The 20,571-nt window shown below is 51.2% G+C and overlaps 1 protein-coding gene across 1 annotated transcript in view; it reads right to left on the reverse strand.

The window, feature by feature from the left end:
• Positions 1-616: 616 nt before the first annotated feature.
• Positions 617-20,571, reverse strand: part of LOC116937069 (uncharacterized) — a 39,536-nt gene continuing 19,581 nt past the window's right edge. The window contains exons 5-7 of the mRNA XM_076059033.1: positions 11,259-11,380; positions 3,730-3,861; positions 617-1,809 (exon numbers count right to left, since the gene is read on the reverse strand). Coding sequence (XP_075915148.1) covers positions 824-1,809; positions 3,730-3,763 — 1,020 coding nt within the window. The 5' untranslated portion in view covers positions 3,764-3,861; positions 11,259-11,380 and the 3' untranslated portion in view covers positions 617-823. The remainder of the gene's footprint in view (positions 1,810-3,729; positions 3,862-11,258; positions 11,381-20,571) is intronic.

The following is a 20,571-nucleotide window of genomic DNA, read 5'->3' on the forward strand; positions in this document are numbered from 1 at the left end:
TCACCAGCTAATCGGTGGTTCAGTCGTTGAGTCGCCGGTAGTTCTCTCTGGTGGTGGTACCCCCCCCCCCCCCCACCGTGGTACCCTCTGTGGTAGTGCCACCCCGGAACCTCCCTGTGGTAGTCCCCTGTGGTAGTCCCCTGCAGTACCCCCTCTGTTACCCCTCCCTGTGGTACGCTGTGCGGTAGTTCCACCCCTGTACCTCCTCGCGGTACCCCTGTGGTAGTCCCCTGTGGCAGTCCCCCCCCCGTACCCCCTTCAATAGACCGCTGCGGTACCCCCCCCTGGTAGTCCCCCCCCAGTACCTTCCTGTGCGGTACCCCCTAGGGGTAGTCCACCCCCACCCCTACCCTAGGGGTAGTCCACCCCCACTCCTACCCTAGGGGTAGTCCACCCCCACCCACCTCTACCCTAGGGGTAGTCCACCCCCACCCACCCCTACACTAGGGGTAGTCCACCCCCACCCACCTCTACCCTAGGGGTAGTCCACCCCTACCCTAGGGGTAGTCCACCCCTACCCTAGGGGTAGTCCACCCCCACCCCTACCCGAGGGGTAGTCCACCCCCACCCACCTCTACCCTAGGGGTAGTCCACCCCCACCCCTACCCTAGGTGTAGTCAACCCCAACACCTACCCTAGGGGTAGTCCACCCCAACCCACCTCTACCCTAGGGGTAGTCCACCCCCACCCCTACCCTAGGGGTAGTCAACCCCAACACCCACCCTAGGGGTAGTCCACCCCTACCCTAGGTGTAGTCAACCCCAACACCTACCCTAGGGGTAGTCCACCCCCCCCACCCCACCCCGCACACCAGCGGCAAGGTTCACTTCTTCCCCTGCCGCATGTGTAGAGGCAGGAGGGCGGTGCGGGCTGGCCCCGGCACGCCGCCGCCGCCGCCGCCGCCGGCAGCCGCCGCCCCCCCAGCCACGCCGGCAGTGACCTCGGCGCGCACCATGTGCCTGAGCCGGTCGGACGTGGGCAGAACCGCCACCTTGGTAGCGCCCGAGGAGCCGCCACCACCGCCTGCACCGCCTCCGCCGCCACCGCCTGCAGCGCCTCCGCCGCCTCCGCCGCCATCGCCGCCAACCCCAGCCCTCACAAACGCCCGCTTGGCTTTGCGGGGCGGTGCCGGTTTGGAGGCAGCAACCGTCGACGGCAACGCGTCGCCGTCGCCGCCGCCGCCGCCGCCGCCGCTGCCACCGCCGCCCTGCGCCGCCGCACCGCCCACCCGCCTCCGCCGGTGGCCGCCGGCACCGCCGCCGCCCGGCAGGGGCACGTCGTAAACAGCGTCGCCGCCGTGCAACCACGACAGCTTGGGCTTGGTGGTGGGGTCCGGCGGCCGCGGCGGCGGCGGCGTCGTCGTCGCCGCCGTCGTCGCCGTCGCCGCCGGCAACGTCGGCGTCGGCGGCGGCGGCGGCGTCGGCAGCTCGCGGTGCCGAGAGGAGGCGCGCCCGTGACGCCCCCCCCCCATCCTGCCACGCTGGGACGACAGCGGCGTGGCGCCGGTGGTGCCGGTGGCGCCGGTGGCGCCGGGCGGGTGCACGTGGGCATACACGGCTGGCACCTTCGTGTGCGCCTCCGACAGCATCGAGTAGTCCGCCGTTGCTGCTGCTGCTGTTGTTGTTGTTGCTGTTGCCGTGGCGATCGTTGTTGCTGGTGAGCTACCGGCGGCGTGGTTGGCTGGGGGTAGCTCGGCGGACGGGCGAGGCGGGGTGCCCACCGCGGGCCCCGCGGAGTCGGAGTCAGAGTCCGGATCCAGCTCCGGCTCCAGTTCCGGGATTTCCGCCATCTCGGAGCCTCGCGCGCTGCCTGGGGGTGGGTGGAGTGGGTAGGGTGGGTGGGTGTAGTGGGTGTAGTGGGTGTAGTGGGTGTAGTGGGTGGGGTGGGTGTAGTGGGTGTAGTGGGTGGGGTGGGTGTAGTGGGTGTAGTGTGTGGGGTGGGTGTAGTGGGTGGGGTGGGTGGAGTGGGTGTAGTGGGTGTGGTGGGTGTAGTGGGTGGAGTGGGTGTAGTGGGTGGGGTGGGTGTAGTGGGTGGGGTGGGTGTAGTGGGTTTAGTGGGCGTGGTGGGTGTAGTAGGTGGAGTGGGTGGGGTGGGGTGGGTGTAGTGGGTGTAGTAGGTGGAGTGGGTGGGGTGGGGTGGGTGGAGTGGGTGGAGTGGGTGGAGTGGGTGGGGTGGGTGTAGTGGGTGTAGTGGGTGGAGTGGGTGTAGTGGGTGGGGTGGGTGTAGTGGGTGTAGTGGGTGGGGTGGGTGTAGTGGGTGTAGTGTGTGGGGTGGGTGTAGTGGGTGGGGTGGGTGGAGTGGGTGTAGTGGGTGTGGTGGGTGTAGTGGGTGGAGTGGGTGTAGTGGGTGGGGTGGGTGTAGTGGGTGGGGTGGGTGTAGTGGGTTTAGTGGGCGTGGTGGGTGTAGTAGGTGGAGTGGGTGGGGTGGGGTGGGTGTAGTGGGTGTAGTAGGTGGAGTGGGTGGGGTGGGGTGGGTGGAGTGGGTGGAGTGGGTGGAGTGGGTGGGGTGGGTGTAGTGGGTGTAGTGGGTGGAGTGGGTGTAGTGGGTGAGTGTTGTTGCATCTCACTCCTCAGTATGCCGGGAAAGGTCCTGGCAAGGATTATTCAACATCGCCTTGCCAGGCACGCTGAGGAGAGGCTTGTGGAGCCCCAATGCGGTTTCAGGAAAGGGCGGTCCTGCACGGATGCCATATTTTCTGTCTGTCTGCTACAGCAGAGGTGTAGGGAATTCCAGCAAGACCTACATCTCTGCTTTATTGACCTGATCAAGGCCTATGATACCATCAGTAGGCCTGGGCTCTGGGTTGTTATTCGTGCTTTCGGAGTCCCTGACTCTCTGCTCACGATCATTAAGGACCTTCATGATGGTGAGCGGGCCCGGGTAAAATTACGTGGCCGGGAGTCGGGAGGCATTTTCCCTGTTCACCTGGGGGTGCGACAGGGATGTCCTCTGGCTCCCACATTATTTAACATCTATTTTGACCATGTAGTGCACGTGGCACAGGCTAGAGAAGACATGGAGTGATGTGGTACGGGAGGACGTGGAGCTGAGTGGACTTGCCGATGACCGGTACCAGCGGTGTCAAGATCGGCCTCTGTGGAGGGGGCTCGTGAAGGCCGCTACTGGGCAGTTGGAGGCAGTCGCCCTCCAACAACAACAGAGGGCAGAGGAGCGACGCTCACAACAACGAGCGGAGCGCCGGGTGGCTAAAGCACAGCAGGTTGGCACAGTAGGGGGCACAGGTGGTGCATCAGCCAGTCATCTCAGTCAGTCGACCCGTGGCACCTGGGTCTGCCCCGTGACCTCCTGCCAGCGGGCGTTCGACACTTCACGTGGCCTCAAGGTGCAAATAGCCTGGCGAATGGCGGTTGTTGGTGGTGATGGTGGTGATAGTGGTGATGATGGTGATGATGATAATGACGGTGATGATGGTGGTGATGATGATGACGGTGATGATGATGACGGTGATGATGATGGTTGTGGTGATGATAGTGGTGATGATGATGGTGATGATGGTGGTGATGATAGTGGTGATGATAGTGGTGATGATGGTGGTGATGGTGATGATGATGGTGGTGATGATGATGGTGGTGATGATGATGGTGATGATGGTGGTGATGATAGTGGTGATGATAGTGGTGATGATGGTGGTGATGGTGATGATGATGGTGGTGATGATGATGGTGGTGATGATGGTGGTGGTGATGATGGTGGTGGTGGTGGAGCCACCTTCGGGGATGCAGTACACAGGGCCATCCTCCATGGTGTCGAAGGAGGAGAAGGAGTCCACGGAGGTCCAAGAGGGTGAGGGCTGCTCCACAAAGCTGCAGTGGTACGTGTGGTCTACCTCGTGTGGGTTCACTGTGGAGACATGGTGGGTGTGTGAGTGTGTGGGTGGGTGTGTGGTCTACCTCGTGTGGGTTCACTGTGGAGACACGGTGGGTGGGTGAGTGTGTGGGTTAGTGTGTGGGTTAGTGTGTGTGTGTGAGTGTGTGGTCTACCTCGTGTGGGTTCACTGTGGAGACACGGTGGGTGGGTGAGTGTGTGAGTGTGTGTGTGGTCTACCTCGTGTGGGTTCACTGTGGAGACACGGTGGGTGTGTGAGTGTGTGGGTTAGTGTGTGAGTGTGTGAGTGTGTGTGTGGTCTACCTCGTGTGGGTTCACTGTGGAGACACGGTGGGTGTGTGAGTGTGTGTGTGGTCTACCTCGTGTGGGTTCACTGTGGAGACACGGTGGGTGTGTGAGTGTGTGGGTGGGTGTGTGGTCTACCTCGTGTGGGTTCACTGTGGAGACACGGTGGGTGGGTGAGTGTGTGGGTTAGTGTGTGTGTGTGAGTGTGTGAGTGTGTGGTCTACCTCGTGTGGGTTCACTGTGGAGACACGGTGGGTGGGTGAGTGTGTGAGTGTGTGGGTGGGTTAGTGTGTGTGTGAGTGAGTGTGTGGTCTACCTCGTGTGGGTTCACTGTGGAGACACGGTGGGTGTGTGAGTGTGTGGGTTAGTGTGTGTGTGAGTGTGTGGGTGGGTGTGTGGTCTACCTCGTGTGGGTTCACTGTGGAGACACGGTGGGTGTGTGAGTGTGTGTGAGTGTGTGAGTGTGTGTGTGGTCTACCTCGTGTGGGTTCACTGTGGAGACACAGTGGGTGGGTGGGTGTGTGAGTGTGTGTGTGTGAGTGTGTGAGTGTGTGTGTGAGTGGGTGTGTGTGTGTGTGGTCTACCTCGTGTGGGTTCACTGTGGAGACACGGTGGGTGTGTGAGTGTGTGTGTGTGTGGTCTACCTCGTGTGGGTTCACTGTGGAGACACGGTGGGTGTGTGAGTGTGTGAGTGGGTTAGTGTGTGTGTGAGTGTGTGAGTGTGTGTGTGAGTGTGTGTGTGGTCTACCTCGTGTGGGTTCACTGTGGAGACACGGTGGGTGGGTGTATGAGTGTGTGTGTGAGTGTGTGAGTGTGTGGTCTACCTCGTGTGGGTTCACTGTGGAGACACGGTGGGTGTGTGAGTGTGTGAGTGTGTGTGTGGTCTACCTCGTGTGGGTTCACTGTGGAGACACGGTGGGTGTGTGAGTGTGTGAGTGTGAGTGGGTGTGTGAGTGTGTGAGTGTGTGTGTGGTCTACCTCGTGTGGGTTCACTGTGGAGACACGGTGGGTGTGTGAGTGTGTGAGTGTGAGTGGGTGTGTGAGTGTGTGAGTGTGTGTGTGGTCTACCTCGTGTGGGTTCACTGTGGAGACACGGTGGGTGGGTGAGTGGGTGGGTGTGTGAGTGTGTGGTCTACCTCGTGTGGGTTCACTGTGGAGACACGGTGGGTGTGTGAGTGTGTGAGTGTGTGTGTGGTCTACCTCGTGTGGGTTCACTGTGGAGACACGGTGGGTGTGTGTGTGAGTGTGTGGGTTAGTGTGAGTGTGTGTGTGGTCTACCTCGTGTGGGTTCACTGTGGAGACACGGTGGGTGGGTGTGTGAGTGTGTGTGTGGTCTACCTCGTGTGGGTTCACTGTGGAGACACGGTGGGTGTGTGGGTGTGTGTGTGGTCTACCTCGTGTGGGTTCACTGTGGAGACACGGTGGGTGTGTGAGTGTGTGTGTGGTCTACCTCGTGTGGGTTCACTGTGGAGACACGGTGGGTGTGTGAGTGTGTGTGTGGTCTACCTCGTGTGGGTTCACTGTGGAGACACGGTGGGTGTGTGTATGAGTGGGTGTGTGAGTGGGTTAGTGTGGGTGTGTGAGTGTGTGAGTGTGTGGGTGGGTGTGTGGGTGTGTGGGTGTGTGAGTGTGTGAGTGTGTGTGTGGTCTACCTCGTGTGGGTTCACTGTGGAGACACGGTGGGTGTGTGAGTGTGTGAGTGTGAGTGGGTGTGTGTGTGAGTGTGGGTGTGAGTGTGTGAGTGTGTGGGTGGGTGTGTGGGTGTGTGAGTGTGTGAGTGTGTGTGTGGTCTACCTCGTGTGGGTTCACTGTGGAGACACGGTGGGTGTGTGAGTGTGTGTGTGTGTGGTCTACCTCGTGTGGGTTCACTGTGGAGACACGGTGTGTGGGTGTGTGTGTGAGTGTGTGAGTGTGTGTGAGTGTGTGTGTGGTCTACCTCGTGTGGGTTCACTGTGGAGACACGGTGGGTGGGTGTATGAGTGTGTGTGTGAGTGTGTGAGTGTGTGTGTGGTCTACCTCGTGTGGGTTCACTGTGGAGACACGGTGGGTGTGTGAGTGTGTGAGTGTGTGTGTGGTCTACCTCGTGTGGGTTCACTGTGGAGACACGGTGGGTGTGTGAGTGTGTGAGTGTGAGTGGGTGTGTGAGTGTGTGAGTGTGTGTGTGGTCTACCTCGTGTGGGTTCACTGTGGAGACACGGTGGGTGTGTGAGTGTGTGAGTGTGAGTGTGTGAGTGTGTGTGTGGTCTACCTCGTGTGGGTTCACTGTGGAGACACGGTGGGTGTGTGAGTGTGTGAGTGTGTGTGTGGTCTACCTCGTGTGGGTTCACTGTGGAGACACGGTGGGTGTGTGAGTGTGTGAGTGTGTGTGTGGTCTACCTCGTGTGGGTTCACTGTGGAGACACGGTGGGTGTGTGAGTGTGTGAGTGTGTGTGTGGTCTACCTCGTGTGGGTTCACTGTGGAGACACGGTGGGTGTGTGAGTGTGTGTGTGTGTGAGTGGGTGTGTGTGTGTGTGGTCTACCTCGTGTGGGTTCACTGTGGAGACACGGTGTGTGGGTGTATGAGTGTGTGTGTGAGTGTGTGAGTGTGTGTGTGGTCTACCTCGTGTGGGTTCACTGTGGAGACACGGTGGGTGTGTGAGTGTGTGAGTGTGTGTGTGGTCTACCTCGTGTGGGTTCACTGTGGAGACACGGTGGGTGTGTGAGTGAGTGTGTGTGTGAGTGGTCTACCTCGTGTGGGTTCACTGTGGAGACACGGTGGGTGTGTGAGTGTGTGAGTGTGTGGGTTAGTGTGTGAGTGTCGGTGTGAGTGTGTGAGTGTGTGGGTGGGTGTGTGTGTGTGTGAGTGTGTGAGTGTGTGTGTGGTCTACCTCGTGTGGGTTCACTGTGGAGACACGGTGGGTGTGTGTGTGAGTGTGTGAGTGTGTGTGTGGTCTACCTCGTGTGGGTTCACTGTGGAGACACGGTGGGTGTGTGAGTGTGTGAGTGTGTGTGTGGTCTACCTCGTGTGGGTTCACTGTGGAGACACGGTGGGTGTGTGAGTGTGTGAGTGTGTGTGTGGTCTACCTCGTGTGGGTTCACTGTGGAGACACGGTGGGTGGGTGTGTGAGTGGGTGTGTGGGTTAGTGTGTGTGTGTGAGTGTGGGTGTGGTCTACCTCGTGTGGGTTCACTGTGGAGACACGGTGGGTGGGTGTGTGAGTGAGTGTGTGGGTTAGTGTGTGTGTGTGAGTGTGTGGGTGGGTGTGTGAGTGAGTGAGTGTGTGAGTGGGTGAGTGGGTGAGTGGGTGTGTGAGTGGGTGTGTGAGTGGGTGTGTGAGTGTGTGGTCTACCTCGTGTGGGTTCACTGTGGAGACACGGTGGGTGTGTGAGTGTGTGAGTGTGTGTGTGGTCTACCTCGTGTGGGTTCACTGTGGAGACACGGTGGGTGGGTGTGTGAGTGTGTGTGTGAGTGTGTGAGTGTGTGTGTGGTCTACCTCGTGTGGGTTCACTGTGGAGACACGGTGGGTGTGTGAGTGTGTGAGTGTGTGTGTGGTCTACCTCGTGTGGGTTCACTGTGGAGACACGGTGGGTGTGTGGGTGTGTGAGTGTGTGTGTGGTCTACCTCGTGTGGGTTCACTGTGGAGACACGGTGGGTGTGTGAGTGTGTGGGTTAGTGTGTGTGTGTGAGTGTGTGTGTGGTCTACCTCGTGTGGGTTCACTGTGGAGACACGGTGGGTGTGTGAGTGTGTGAGTGTGTGTGTGGTCTACCTCGTGTGGGTTCACTGTGGAGACACGGTGGGTGTGTGGGTGTGTGAGTGTGTGTGTGGTCTACCTCGTGTGGGTTCACTGTGGAGACACGGTGGGTGTGTGAGTGTGTGGGTTAGTGTGTGTGTGTGAGTGTGTGTGTGGTCTACCTCGTGTGGGTTCACTGTGGAGACACGGTGGGTGTGTGAGTGTGTGAGTGTGTGTGTGGTCTACCTCGTGTGGGTTCACTGTGGAGACACGGTGGGTGTGTGGGTGTGTGAGTGTGTGTGTGGTCTACCTCGTGTGGGTTCACTGTGGAGACACGGTGGGTGGGTGAGTGTGTGTGTGGTCTACCTCGTGTGGGTTCACTGTGGAGACACGGTGGGTGTGTGAGTGTGTGAGTGTGTGGGTTAGTGTGTGTGTGTGAGTGTGTGAGTGTGTGGGTTAGTGTGTGAGTGTGTGGGTGTGTGAGTGTGTGTGTGAGTGTGTGAGTGTGTGGGTGGTCTACCTCGTGTGGGTTCACTGTGGAGACACGGTGGGTGTGTGAGTGTGTGAGTTAGTGAGTGTGTGTGTGAGTGTGTGAGTGTGTGGGTGGGTGTGTGGGTGTGTGAGTGTGTGAGTGTGTGAGTGTGTGGGTGTGTGAGTGTGTGAGTGTGTGGTCTACCTCGTGTGGGTTCACTGTGGAGACACGGTGGGTGGGTGTATGAGTGTGTGTGTGAGTGGGTTAGTGTGTGTGTGAGTGTGTGGGTGTGTGGGTTAGTGTGTGTGTGTGAGTGTGTGAGTGTGTGTGTGGTCTACCTCGTGTGGGTTCACTGTGGAGACACGGTGGGTGTGTGAGTGTGTGAGTGTGTGTGTGGTCTACCTCGTGTGGGTTCACTGTGGAGACACGGTGGGTGTGTGAGTGTGTGAGTGGGTTAGTGGGTGTGTGTGTGAGTGTGTGGGTGGGTGTGTGGGTGTGTGAGTGTGTGTGTGGTCTACCTCGTGTGGGTTCACTGTGGAGACACGGTGGGTGTGTGAGTGTGTGGGTTAGTGTGTGTGTGTGTGTGAGTGTGTGAGTGTGTGGGTGGGTGTGTGGGTGTGTGAGTGTGTGAATGTGTGGGTGGGTGTGTGGGTGTGTGAGTGTGTGAGTGTGTGTGTGGTCTACCTCGTGTGGGTTCACTGTGGAGACACGGTGGGTGTGTGAGTGTGTGAGTGTGTGGGTTAGTGTGTGTGTGTGAGTGTGTGAGTGTGTGGGTGTGTGAGTGTGTGAGTGTGTGAGTGTGTGTGTGGGTGTGTGGGTGTGTGGGTGTGTGGGTGTGTGTGTGGTCTACCTCGTGTGGGTTCACTGTGGAGACACGGTGGGTGTGTGAGTGTGTGAGTGGGTGTGTGAGTGTGTGGTCTACCTCGTGTGGGTTCACTGTGGAGACACGGTGGGTGTGTGAGTGTGTGGGTTAGTGTGTGGGTTAGTGTGTGTGTGTGAGTGTGTGTGTGAGTGTGTGGGTGTGTGTGTGGGTGTGTGTGTGAGTGTGTGGGTGTGTGGGTGTGTGAGTGTGTGAGTGTGTGTGTGGTCTACCTCGTGTGGGTTCACTGTGGAGACACGGTGGGTGGGTGTGTGAGTGGGTGTGTGAGTGGGTTAGTGTGTGTGTGTGTGTGTGAGTGTGTGAGTGTGTGGGTGCGTGGGTGTGTGTGTGGGTGTGTGTGTGTGTGAGTGGGTGTGTGTGGGTGTGTGAGTGGGTGTGTGGGTGTGTGAGTGGGTGTGTGGGTGTGTGAGTGGGTGTGTGGGTGAGTGTGTGGGTGAGTGTGAGTGTGTGTGTGGTCTACCTCGTGTGGATTCACTGTGGAGACACGGTGGGTGTGTGAGTGTGTGTGTGAGTGGGTGTGTGGGTGAGTGTGTGGGTGAGTGTGTGTGTGGGTGGGTGAGTGGGTGTGTGGGTGAGTGGGTGGGTGAGTGAGTGGGTGAGTGTGTGGGTGAGTGGGTGAGTGTGTGGGTGGGTGGGTGAGTGAGTGGGTGTGTGGGTGAGTGTGTGGGTGGGTGAGTGAGTGTGTGTGAGTGGGTGAGTATGTGTGTTATTGTGTGGTGGGTGAGTGTGTGGGTGTATGGGTGGGTGGGTCAGTGAGTGGATGTGTAGGTGAGTGTGTGGGTGTGTGGGTGGGTGAGTGGGTGAGTGTGTGGGTGTGTGGGTGGGTGTGTGGTGTGTGTGGTGTGTGTGTGTGTGGTGTGTGTGTGGTGGGTGAGTGTGCGAGTGAGCGAGTTAGTGGTGAGTGAGTCAGTGAGTGTGGTGAGTAGCGAGTGAGCGAGTGTCTGGTGAGTCAGTGGGTGAGCGGGTGGGTGAGTGAGCGAGTGTGTGGGTGAGTGGGTCAGTGAGTGTGGTGAGTAGCGAGTGAGCGTGTGGTGAGTCAGTGGGTGAGTGGGTGGGTGAGTGAGTGTGCGAGTGAGCGAGTGTGTGGTGAGTGAGTCGGTGAGTGTGGTGAGTAGCGAGTGAGCGTGTGGTGAGTCAGTGGGTGTGTGGGTGGGTGAGTGAGTGTGCGAGTGAGCGAGTGTGTGGGTGAGTGGGTCAGTGGTGAGTGAGTCAGTGAGTGTGGTGAGTAGCGAGTGAGCGAGTGTCTGGTGAGTCAGTGGGTGAGCGGGTGGGTGAGTGAGTGCGTGAGTGAGCGAGTGTGTGGTGAGTCAGTGGGTGAGCGGGTTGGTGAGTGAGTGCGTGATTGAGTGTGTGGTGAGTCAGTGGGTGAGTGGGTGGATGAGTGAGTGTGCGAGTGTGTGGTGAGCGAGTCGGTGAGTGTGGTGAGTAGCGAGTGAGCGAGTGTGTGGTGAGTCAGTGGGTGAGCGGGTGGGTGAGTGAGTGTGCGAGTGAGCGAGGTGAGTGGTGAGTCAGTGGGTGAGCGGGTGGGTGAGTGAGTGCGTGAGTGAGCGAGTGTGTGGTGAGTCAGTGGGTGAGCGGGTGGGTGAGTGAGTGCGTGATTGAGTGTGTGGTGAGTCAGTGGGTGAGTGAGTGAGTGTGCGAGTGAGCGAGTGTGTGGTGAGCGAGTCGGTGAGTGTGGTGAGTAGCGAATGAGCGAGTGTCAGTGGGTGGGTGAGTGAGTGCGTGAGTGAGCGAGTGTGTGGTGATTCAGTGGGTGAGCGGGTGGGTGAGTGAGTGCGTGATTGAGTGAGTGGTGAGTCAGTGGGTGAGTGGGTGGGTGAGTGAGTGCGCGAGTGAGCGAGTGAGTGGTGAGTGAGTGGGTGAGCGGGTGGGTGAGTGAGTGTGCGAGTGAGCGAGTGAGTGGTGAGTGAGTGGGTGAGCGGGTGGGTGAGCGAGTGAGTGGGTGAGCGGGTGGGTGAGCGGGTGGGTGAGTGAGTGCGCGAGTGAGCGAGTGTGTGGTGAGTGAGTCAGTGGGTGAGTGAGTGCGTGAGTGAGTGACATGGTAGTTGTAGCTGTGCTGTGCTACCGGTGACTTTGGGTAGCTTCTGGTTGTTGAGTCCCAGCCGGGGAAGTTTGGAGCCGATCTGACTCAGGGTGCCCCTGACCCTGCGTTGGACTCGTTGCACACCGCGCTCAGCAACGCGCGTCCTGCACCCACCGACACCGCACCAACACCGCACCAACACTATACACACCACACTCACTATACACACTACACTCACTATACACACCACACTCACTATACACACCACACTCACTATACACACTACACTCACTATACACACTACACTCACTATACACACCACACTCACTATACACACTACACTCACTATACACACCACACTCACTATACACACTACACTATACACACTACACTCACTATACACACTACACTCACTATACACACTACACTCACTATACACACCACACTATACACACTACACTCACTATACACACCACACTATACATACTACACTCACTATACACACACACTCACTATACACACCACACTCACTATACACACCACACTCACTATACACACCACACTCACTATACACACCACACTCACTATACACACTACACTCACTATACACACCACACTCACTATATACACCACACTCACTATACACACTACACTCACTATACACACCACACTCACTATACACACCACACTCACTATACACACCACACTCACTATACACACTACACTCACTATACACACCACACTCACTATACACACTACACTCACTATACACACTACACTATACACACTACACTCACTATACACACCACACTATAAACACTACACTATACACACTACACTCACTATACACACTGCACTATACACACCACACTCACTATACACACTACACTCACAATACACACTACACTCACTATACACACTACACTCACTATACACACTACACTCACTATACACACTCACTATACACACTACACTCACTATACACACTCACTATACACACCACACTCACTATACACACCACACTCACTATACACACTACACTATACACACTACACTCACTATACACACCACACTCACTCTACACACTCACTATAAACACTACACTCACTATACACACTACACTATACACACCACACTCACTATACACACCACACTCACTATACACACTACACTCACTATACACACTACACTATACACACCACACTCACTATACACACCACACTCACTATACACACCACACTCACTATACACACTACACTCACTATACACACTACACTATACACACCACACTCACTATACACACTACACTCACTATACACACCACACTCACTATACACACCACACTCACTATACACACACACTCACTATACACACTACACTCACTATACACACTACACTCACTATACACACCACACTCACTATACACACCACACTCACTATACACACCACACTCACTATACACACCACACTCACTATACACACACACACTCACTATACACACTACACTCACTATACACACCACACTCACTATACACACTACACTCACTATACACACTACACTCACTATACACACTACACTCACTATACACACCACACTCACTATACACTCACTATACACACTACACTCACTATACACACTACACTCACTATACACACCACACTCACTATACACACTACACTCACTATACACACTACACTATACACACTACACTCACTATACACACTACACTCACTATACACACCACACTCACTATACACACTACACTCACTATACACACTACACTATACACACTACACTCACTATACACACTACACTCACTATACACACCACACTCACTATACACACTACACTCACTATACACACTACACTCACTATACACACTACACTCACTATACACACCACACTCACTATACACTCACTATACACACTACACTCACTATACACACTACACTCACTATACACACCACACTCACTATACACACTACACTCACTATACACACTACACTATACACACTACACGCTCACTATACACACTACACTCACTATACACACCACACATACACACCACACTCACTATACACACAACTATACACCACCACACTCACTATACACACCACACTACACACACCACACTCACTATACACACTACACTCACTATACACACTACACTCACTATACACACCACACTCACTATACACACTACACTCACTATACACACCACACTCACTATACACACTACACTCACTATACACACTACACTCACTATACACACTACACTATACACACCACACTCACTATACACACTACACTCACTATACACACTACACTCACTATACACACCACACTCACTATACACACTACACTCACTATACACACTACACTCACTATACACACTACACTCACTATACACACTCACTATACACACTACACTCACTATACACACACACTCACTATACACACCACACTCACTATACACACCACACTCACTATACACACTACACTCACTATACACACTACACTCACTATACACACCACACTATACACACCACACTCACTATACACACTACACTCACTATACACACTACACTCACTATACACACTACACTCACTATACACACCACACTCACTATACACACCACACTCACTATACACACTACACCACTTACACACTACACTCACTATACACACTCACTATACACTACACCACTATACACACTACACTCACTATACACACCACACTCACTATACACACCACATACACACCACACTATACACACCACACTCACTATACACACCACACTACACACACCACACTCACTATACACACTACACTCACTATACACACTACACTCACTATACACACCACACTCACTATACACACTACACTCACTATACACACCACACTCACTATACACACTACACTCACTATACACACCACTATACACACCACACTCACTATACACACTACACTCACTATACACACTACACTCACTATACACACTACACTCACTATACACACTACACTATACACACCACACTCACTATACACACCACACTCACTATACACACTACACTCACTATACACACTACACTCACTATACACACACACTATACACACTCACTATACACACTACACTCACTATACACACTACACTCACTATACACACCACACTCACTATACACACTACACTCACTATACACACCAACACTCACTATACACACTACACTCACTATACACACTACACTCACTATACACACTACACTCACTATACACACCACACATACACACTACACTCACTATACACACTACACTCACTATACACACCACACTCACTATACACACTACACTCACTATACACACCACACTCACTATACACACTACACTCACTATACACACTACACTCACTATACACACTACACTCACTATACACACTACACTCACTATACACCACCACACTATACACACTACACTCACTATACACACTACACTCACTATACACACCACACTCACTATACACACTACACTCACTATACACACTACACTCACTATACACACTACACTCACTATACACACTCACTATACACACCACACTCACTATACACACCACACTATACACACTACACTCACTATACACACCACACTATACACACTACACTATACACACCACACTATACACACCACACTATACACACTACACTCACTATACACACTACACTCACTATACACACCACACTCACTATACACACTACACTCACTATACACACCACACTCACTATACACACTACACTCACTATACACACCACACTCACTATACACACACACTCACTATACACACCACACTCACTATACACACTACACTCACTATACACACTACACTATACACACCACACTCACTATACACACTACACTCACTATACACACCACACTCACTATACACACTACACTCACTATACACACTACACTATACACACACACTCACTATACACACCACACTCACTATACACACTACACTCACTATACACACTAACACTATACACACCACACTCACTATACACACCACACTCACTATACACACCACACTCACTATACACACTACACTCACTATACACACTACACTATACACACCACACTCACTATACACACTACACTCACTATACACACCACACTCACTATACACACCACACTCACTATACACACCACACTCACTATACACACTACACTCACTATACACACTACACTCACTATACACACCACACTCACTATACACACCACACTCACTATACACACCACACTCACTATACACACCACACTCACTATACACACCACACTCACTATACACACTACACTCACTATACACACCACACTCACTATACACACTACACTCACTATACACACTACACTCACTATACACACTACACTCACTACACCACACACATACACTCACTATACACACTACACTCACTATACACACTACACTCACTATACACACCACACTCACTATACACACTACACTCACTATACACACTACACTCACTATACACACTACACTATACACACTACACTCACTATACACACTACACTCACTATACACACCACACTCACTATACACACCACACTCACTATACACACCACACTATACACACCACACTCACTATACACACCACACTACACACACCACACTCACTATACACACTACACTCACTATACACACTACACTCACTATACACACCACACTCACTATACACACTACACTCACTATACACACCACACTCACTATACACACTACACTCACTATACACACTACACTCACTATACACACTACACTATACACACCACACTCACTATACACACTACACTCACTATACACACCACACTCACTATACACACTACACTCACTATACACACTACACTCACTATACACACTACACTCACTATACACACTTCACTATACACACTACACCACTATACACACCACACTCACTATACACACCACACTCACTATACACACCACACTCACTATACACACTACACTCACTATACACACTACACTCACTATACACACCACACTATACACACCACACTCACTATACACACTACACTCACTATACACACTACACTCACTATACACACTACACTCACTATACACACCACACTCACTATACACACCACACTCACTATACACACTACACTCACTATACACACACTACACTCACTATAACACACACAACTATACACACCACACTCACTATACACACTACACTCACTATACACACCACACTCACTATACACACTACACTCACTATACACACCACACTATACACACCACACTCACTATACACACCACACTACACACACCACACACACATACACACACACTCACTATACACACTACACTCACTATACACACCACACTCACTATACACACCACACTCACTATACACACCACACTCACTATACACACTACACTCACTATACACACTACACTATACACACTACACTCACTATACACACTACACTCACTATACACACTACACTCACTATACACACTACACTCACTATACACACTACACTATACACACCACACTCACTATACACACCACACTCACTATACACACTACACTCACTATACACACTACACTCACTATACACACTACACTATACACACTCACTATACACACTACACTCACTATACACACTACACTCACTATACACACCACACTCACTATACACACTACACTCACTATACACACCACACTCACTATACACACTACACTCACTATACACACTACACTCACTATACACACTACACTCACTATACACACTACACTCACTATACACACACACTATACACACACACTCACTATACACACTACACTCACTATACACACCACACTCACTATACACACTACACTCACTATACACACTACACTATACACACCACACTCACTATACACACCACACTAACACACCACACTCACTATACACACCACACTCACTATACACACCACACTATACACACCACACTCACTATACACACCACACTACACACACCACCTCACTATACACACACACTCACTATACACACTACACTCACTATACACACCACACTCACTATACACACTACACTCACTATACACACCACACTCACTATACACACTACACTCACTATACACACTACACTCACTATACACACTACACTATACACACCACACTCACTATACACACTACACTCACTATACACACTACACTCACTATACACCACACTCACTATACACACTACACTCACTATACACACTACACTCACTATACACACTACACTCACTATACACACTCACTATACACACTACACTCACTATACACACCACACTCACTATACACACCACACTCACTATACACACCACACTCACTATACACACTACACTCACTATACACACTACACTCACTATACACACCACACTATACACACCACACTCACTATACACACTACACTCACTATACACACTACACTCACTATACACACTACACTCACTATACACACCACACTCACATACACACCACACTCACTATACACACTACACTCACTATACACACTACACTCACTATACACACTCACTATACACACTACACTCACTATACACACTACACTAACTATACACACCACACTCACTATACACACTACACTCACTATACACACCACACTATACACACACACTCACTATACACACCACACTAACACACACCACACTCACTATACACACTACACTCACTATACACACTACACTCACTATACACACCACACTCACTATACACACTACACTCACTATACACACCACACTCACTATACACACTACACTCACTATACACACTACACTATACACCCACACTCACTATACACACCACACTCACTATACACACTACACTCACTATACACACTATACACTCACTATACACACCACACTCACTATACACACTACACTACCACCACACACACACTATACACACTACACTCACTATACACACTACACTATACACACCACACTCACTATACACACCTACACTCACTATACACACCACACTCACTATACACACTACACTCACTATACACACTACACTATACACACCACACTCACTATACACACTACACTCACTATACACACCACACTCACTATACACACTACACTCACTATACACACTACACTATACACACCACACTCACTATACACACCACACTCACTATACACACTACACTCACTATACACACTACACTATACACACCACACTCACTATACACACCACACCACTATACACACCACACTCACTATACACACTACACTCACTATACACACTACACTATACACACCACACTCACTATACACACTACACTCACTATACACACCACACTCACTATACACACCACACTCACTATACACACCACACTCACTATACACACTACACTCACTATACACACTACACTCACTATACACACCACACTCACTATACACCCCACACTCACTATACACACCACACTCACTATACACACCACACTCACTATACACACTACACTCACTATACACACCACACTCACTATACACACTACACTCACTATACACACTACACTCACTATACACACTACACTCACTATACACACCACACTCACTATACTCACTATACACACTACACTCACTATACACACTACACTCACTATACACACCACACTCACTATACACACTACACTCACTATACACACTACACTCACTATACACACTACACTATACACACTACACTCACTATACACACTACACTCACTATACACACCACACTCACTATACACACCACACTCACTATACACACCACACTATACACACCACACTCACTATACACACCACACTACACACACCACACTCACTATACACACTACACTCACTATACACACTACACTCACTATACACACACACTCACTATACACACTACACTCACTATACACACCACACTCACTATACACACTACACTCACTATACACACTACACTCACTATACACACCACACTCACTATACACACTACACTCACTATACACACTACACTCACTATACACACTACACTCACTATACACACTCACTATACACACTACACTCACTATACACACTACACTCACTATACACACACCACACTCACTATACACACCACACTCACTATACACACTACACTCACTATACACACTACACTCACTATACACACTACACTCACTATACACACTACACTCACTATACACACTACACTCACTATACACACCACACTATACACACCACACTCACTATACACACTACACTCACTATACAACACTACACTCACTATACACACTACACTCACTATACACACTCACTATACACACTACACTCACTATACACACTACACTCACTATACACACCACACTCACTATACACACCACACTCACTATACACACTACACTATACACACTACACACACTATACACACTACACTCACTATACACACCACACTCACTATACACACCACACTCACTATACACACCACACTATACACACCACACTCACTATACACACCACACTATTTACACACCACACTCACTATACACACTACACTCACTATACACACTACACTCACTATACACACCACACTCACTATACACACTACACTCACTATACACACCACACTCACTATACACACCACACTCACTATACACACTACACTCACTATACACACTACACTCACTATACACACTACACTCACTATACACACTACACTAATACACACCACACTCACTATACACACCACACTCACTATACACACTACACTCACTATACACACTACACTCACTATACACACTACACTATACACACCACACTCACTATACACACCACACTCACTATACACACTACACTCACTATACACACCACACTCACTATACACACTACACTCACTATACACCACACTCACTATACACACTACACTCACTATACACACTACACTCACTATACACACTACACTCACTATACACACTACACTCACTATACACACACACTCACTATACACACTACACTCACTATACACACTACACTCACTATACACACCACACTATACACACCACACTCACTATACACACTACACTCACTATACACACCACACTCACTATACACACTAAACTCACTATACACACTACACTCACTATACACACCACACTCACTATACACACCACACTATACACACCACACTCACTATACACACTACACTCACTATACACACCACACACTATACACACACCACACTATACACACTACACTCACTATACACATCCACACTCACTATTACACACCACA

Source organism: Petromyzon marinus (assembly GCF_048934315.1).
Source record: "Petromyzon marinus isolate PM22_M1 ecotype Great Lakes invasive population chromosome 84 unlocalized genomic scaffold, UKy_Petmar_22M1.pri1.0 chr84_unloc.1, whole genome shotgun sequence".
Classification (NCBI taxonomy): domain Eukaryota; kingdom Metazoa; phylum Chordata; class Hyperoartia; order Petromyzontiformes; family Petromyzontidae; genus Petromyzon; species Petromyzon marinus.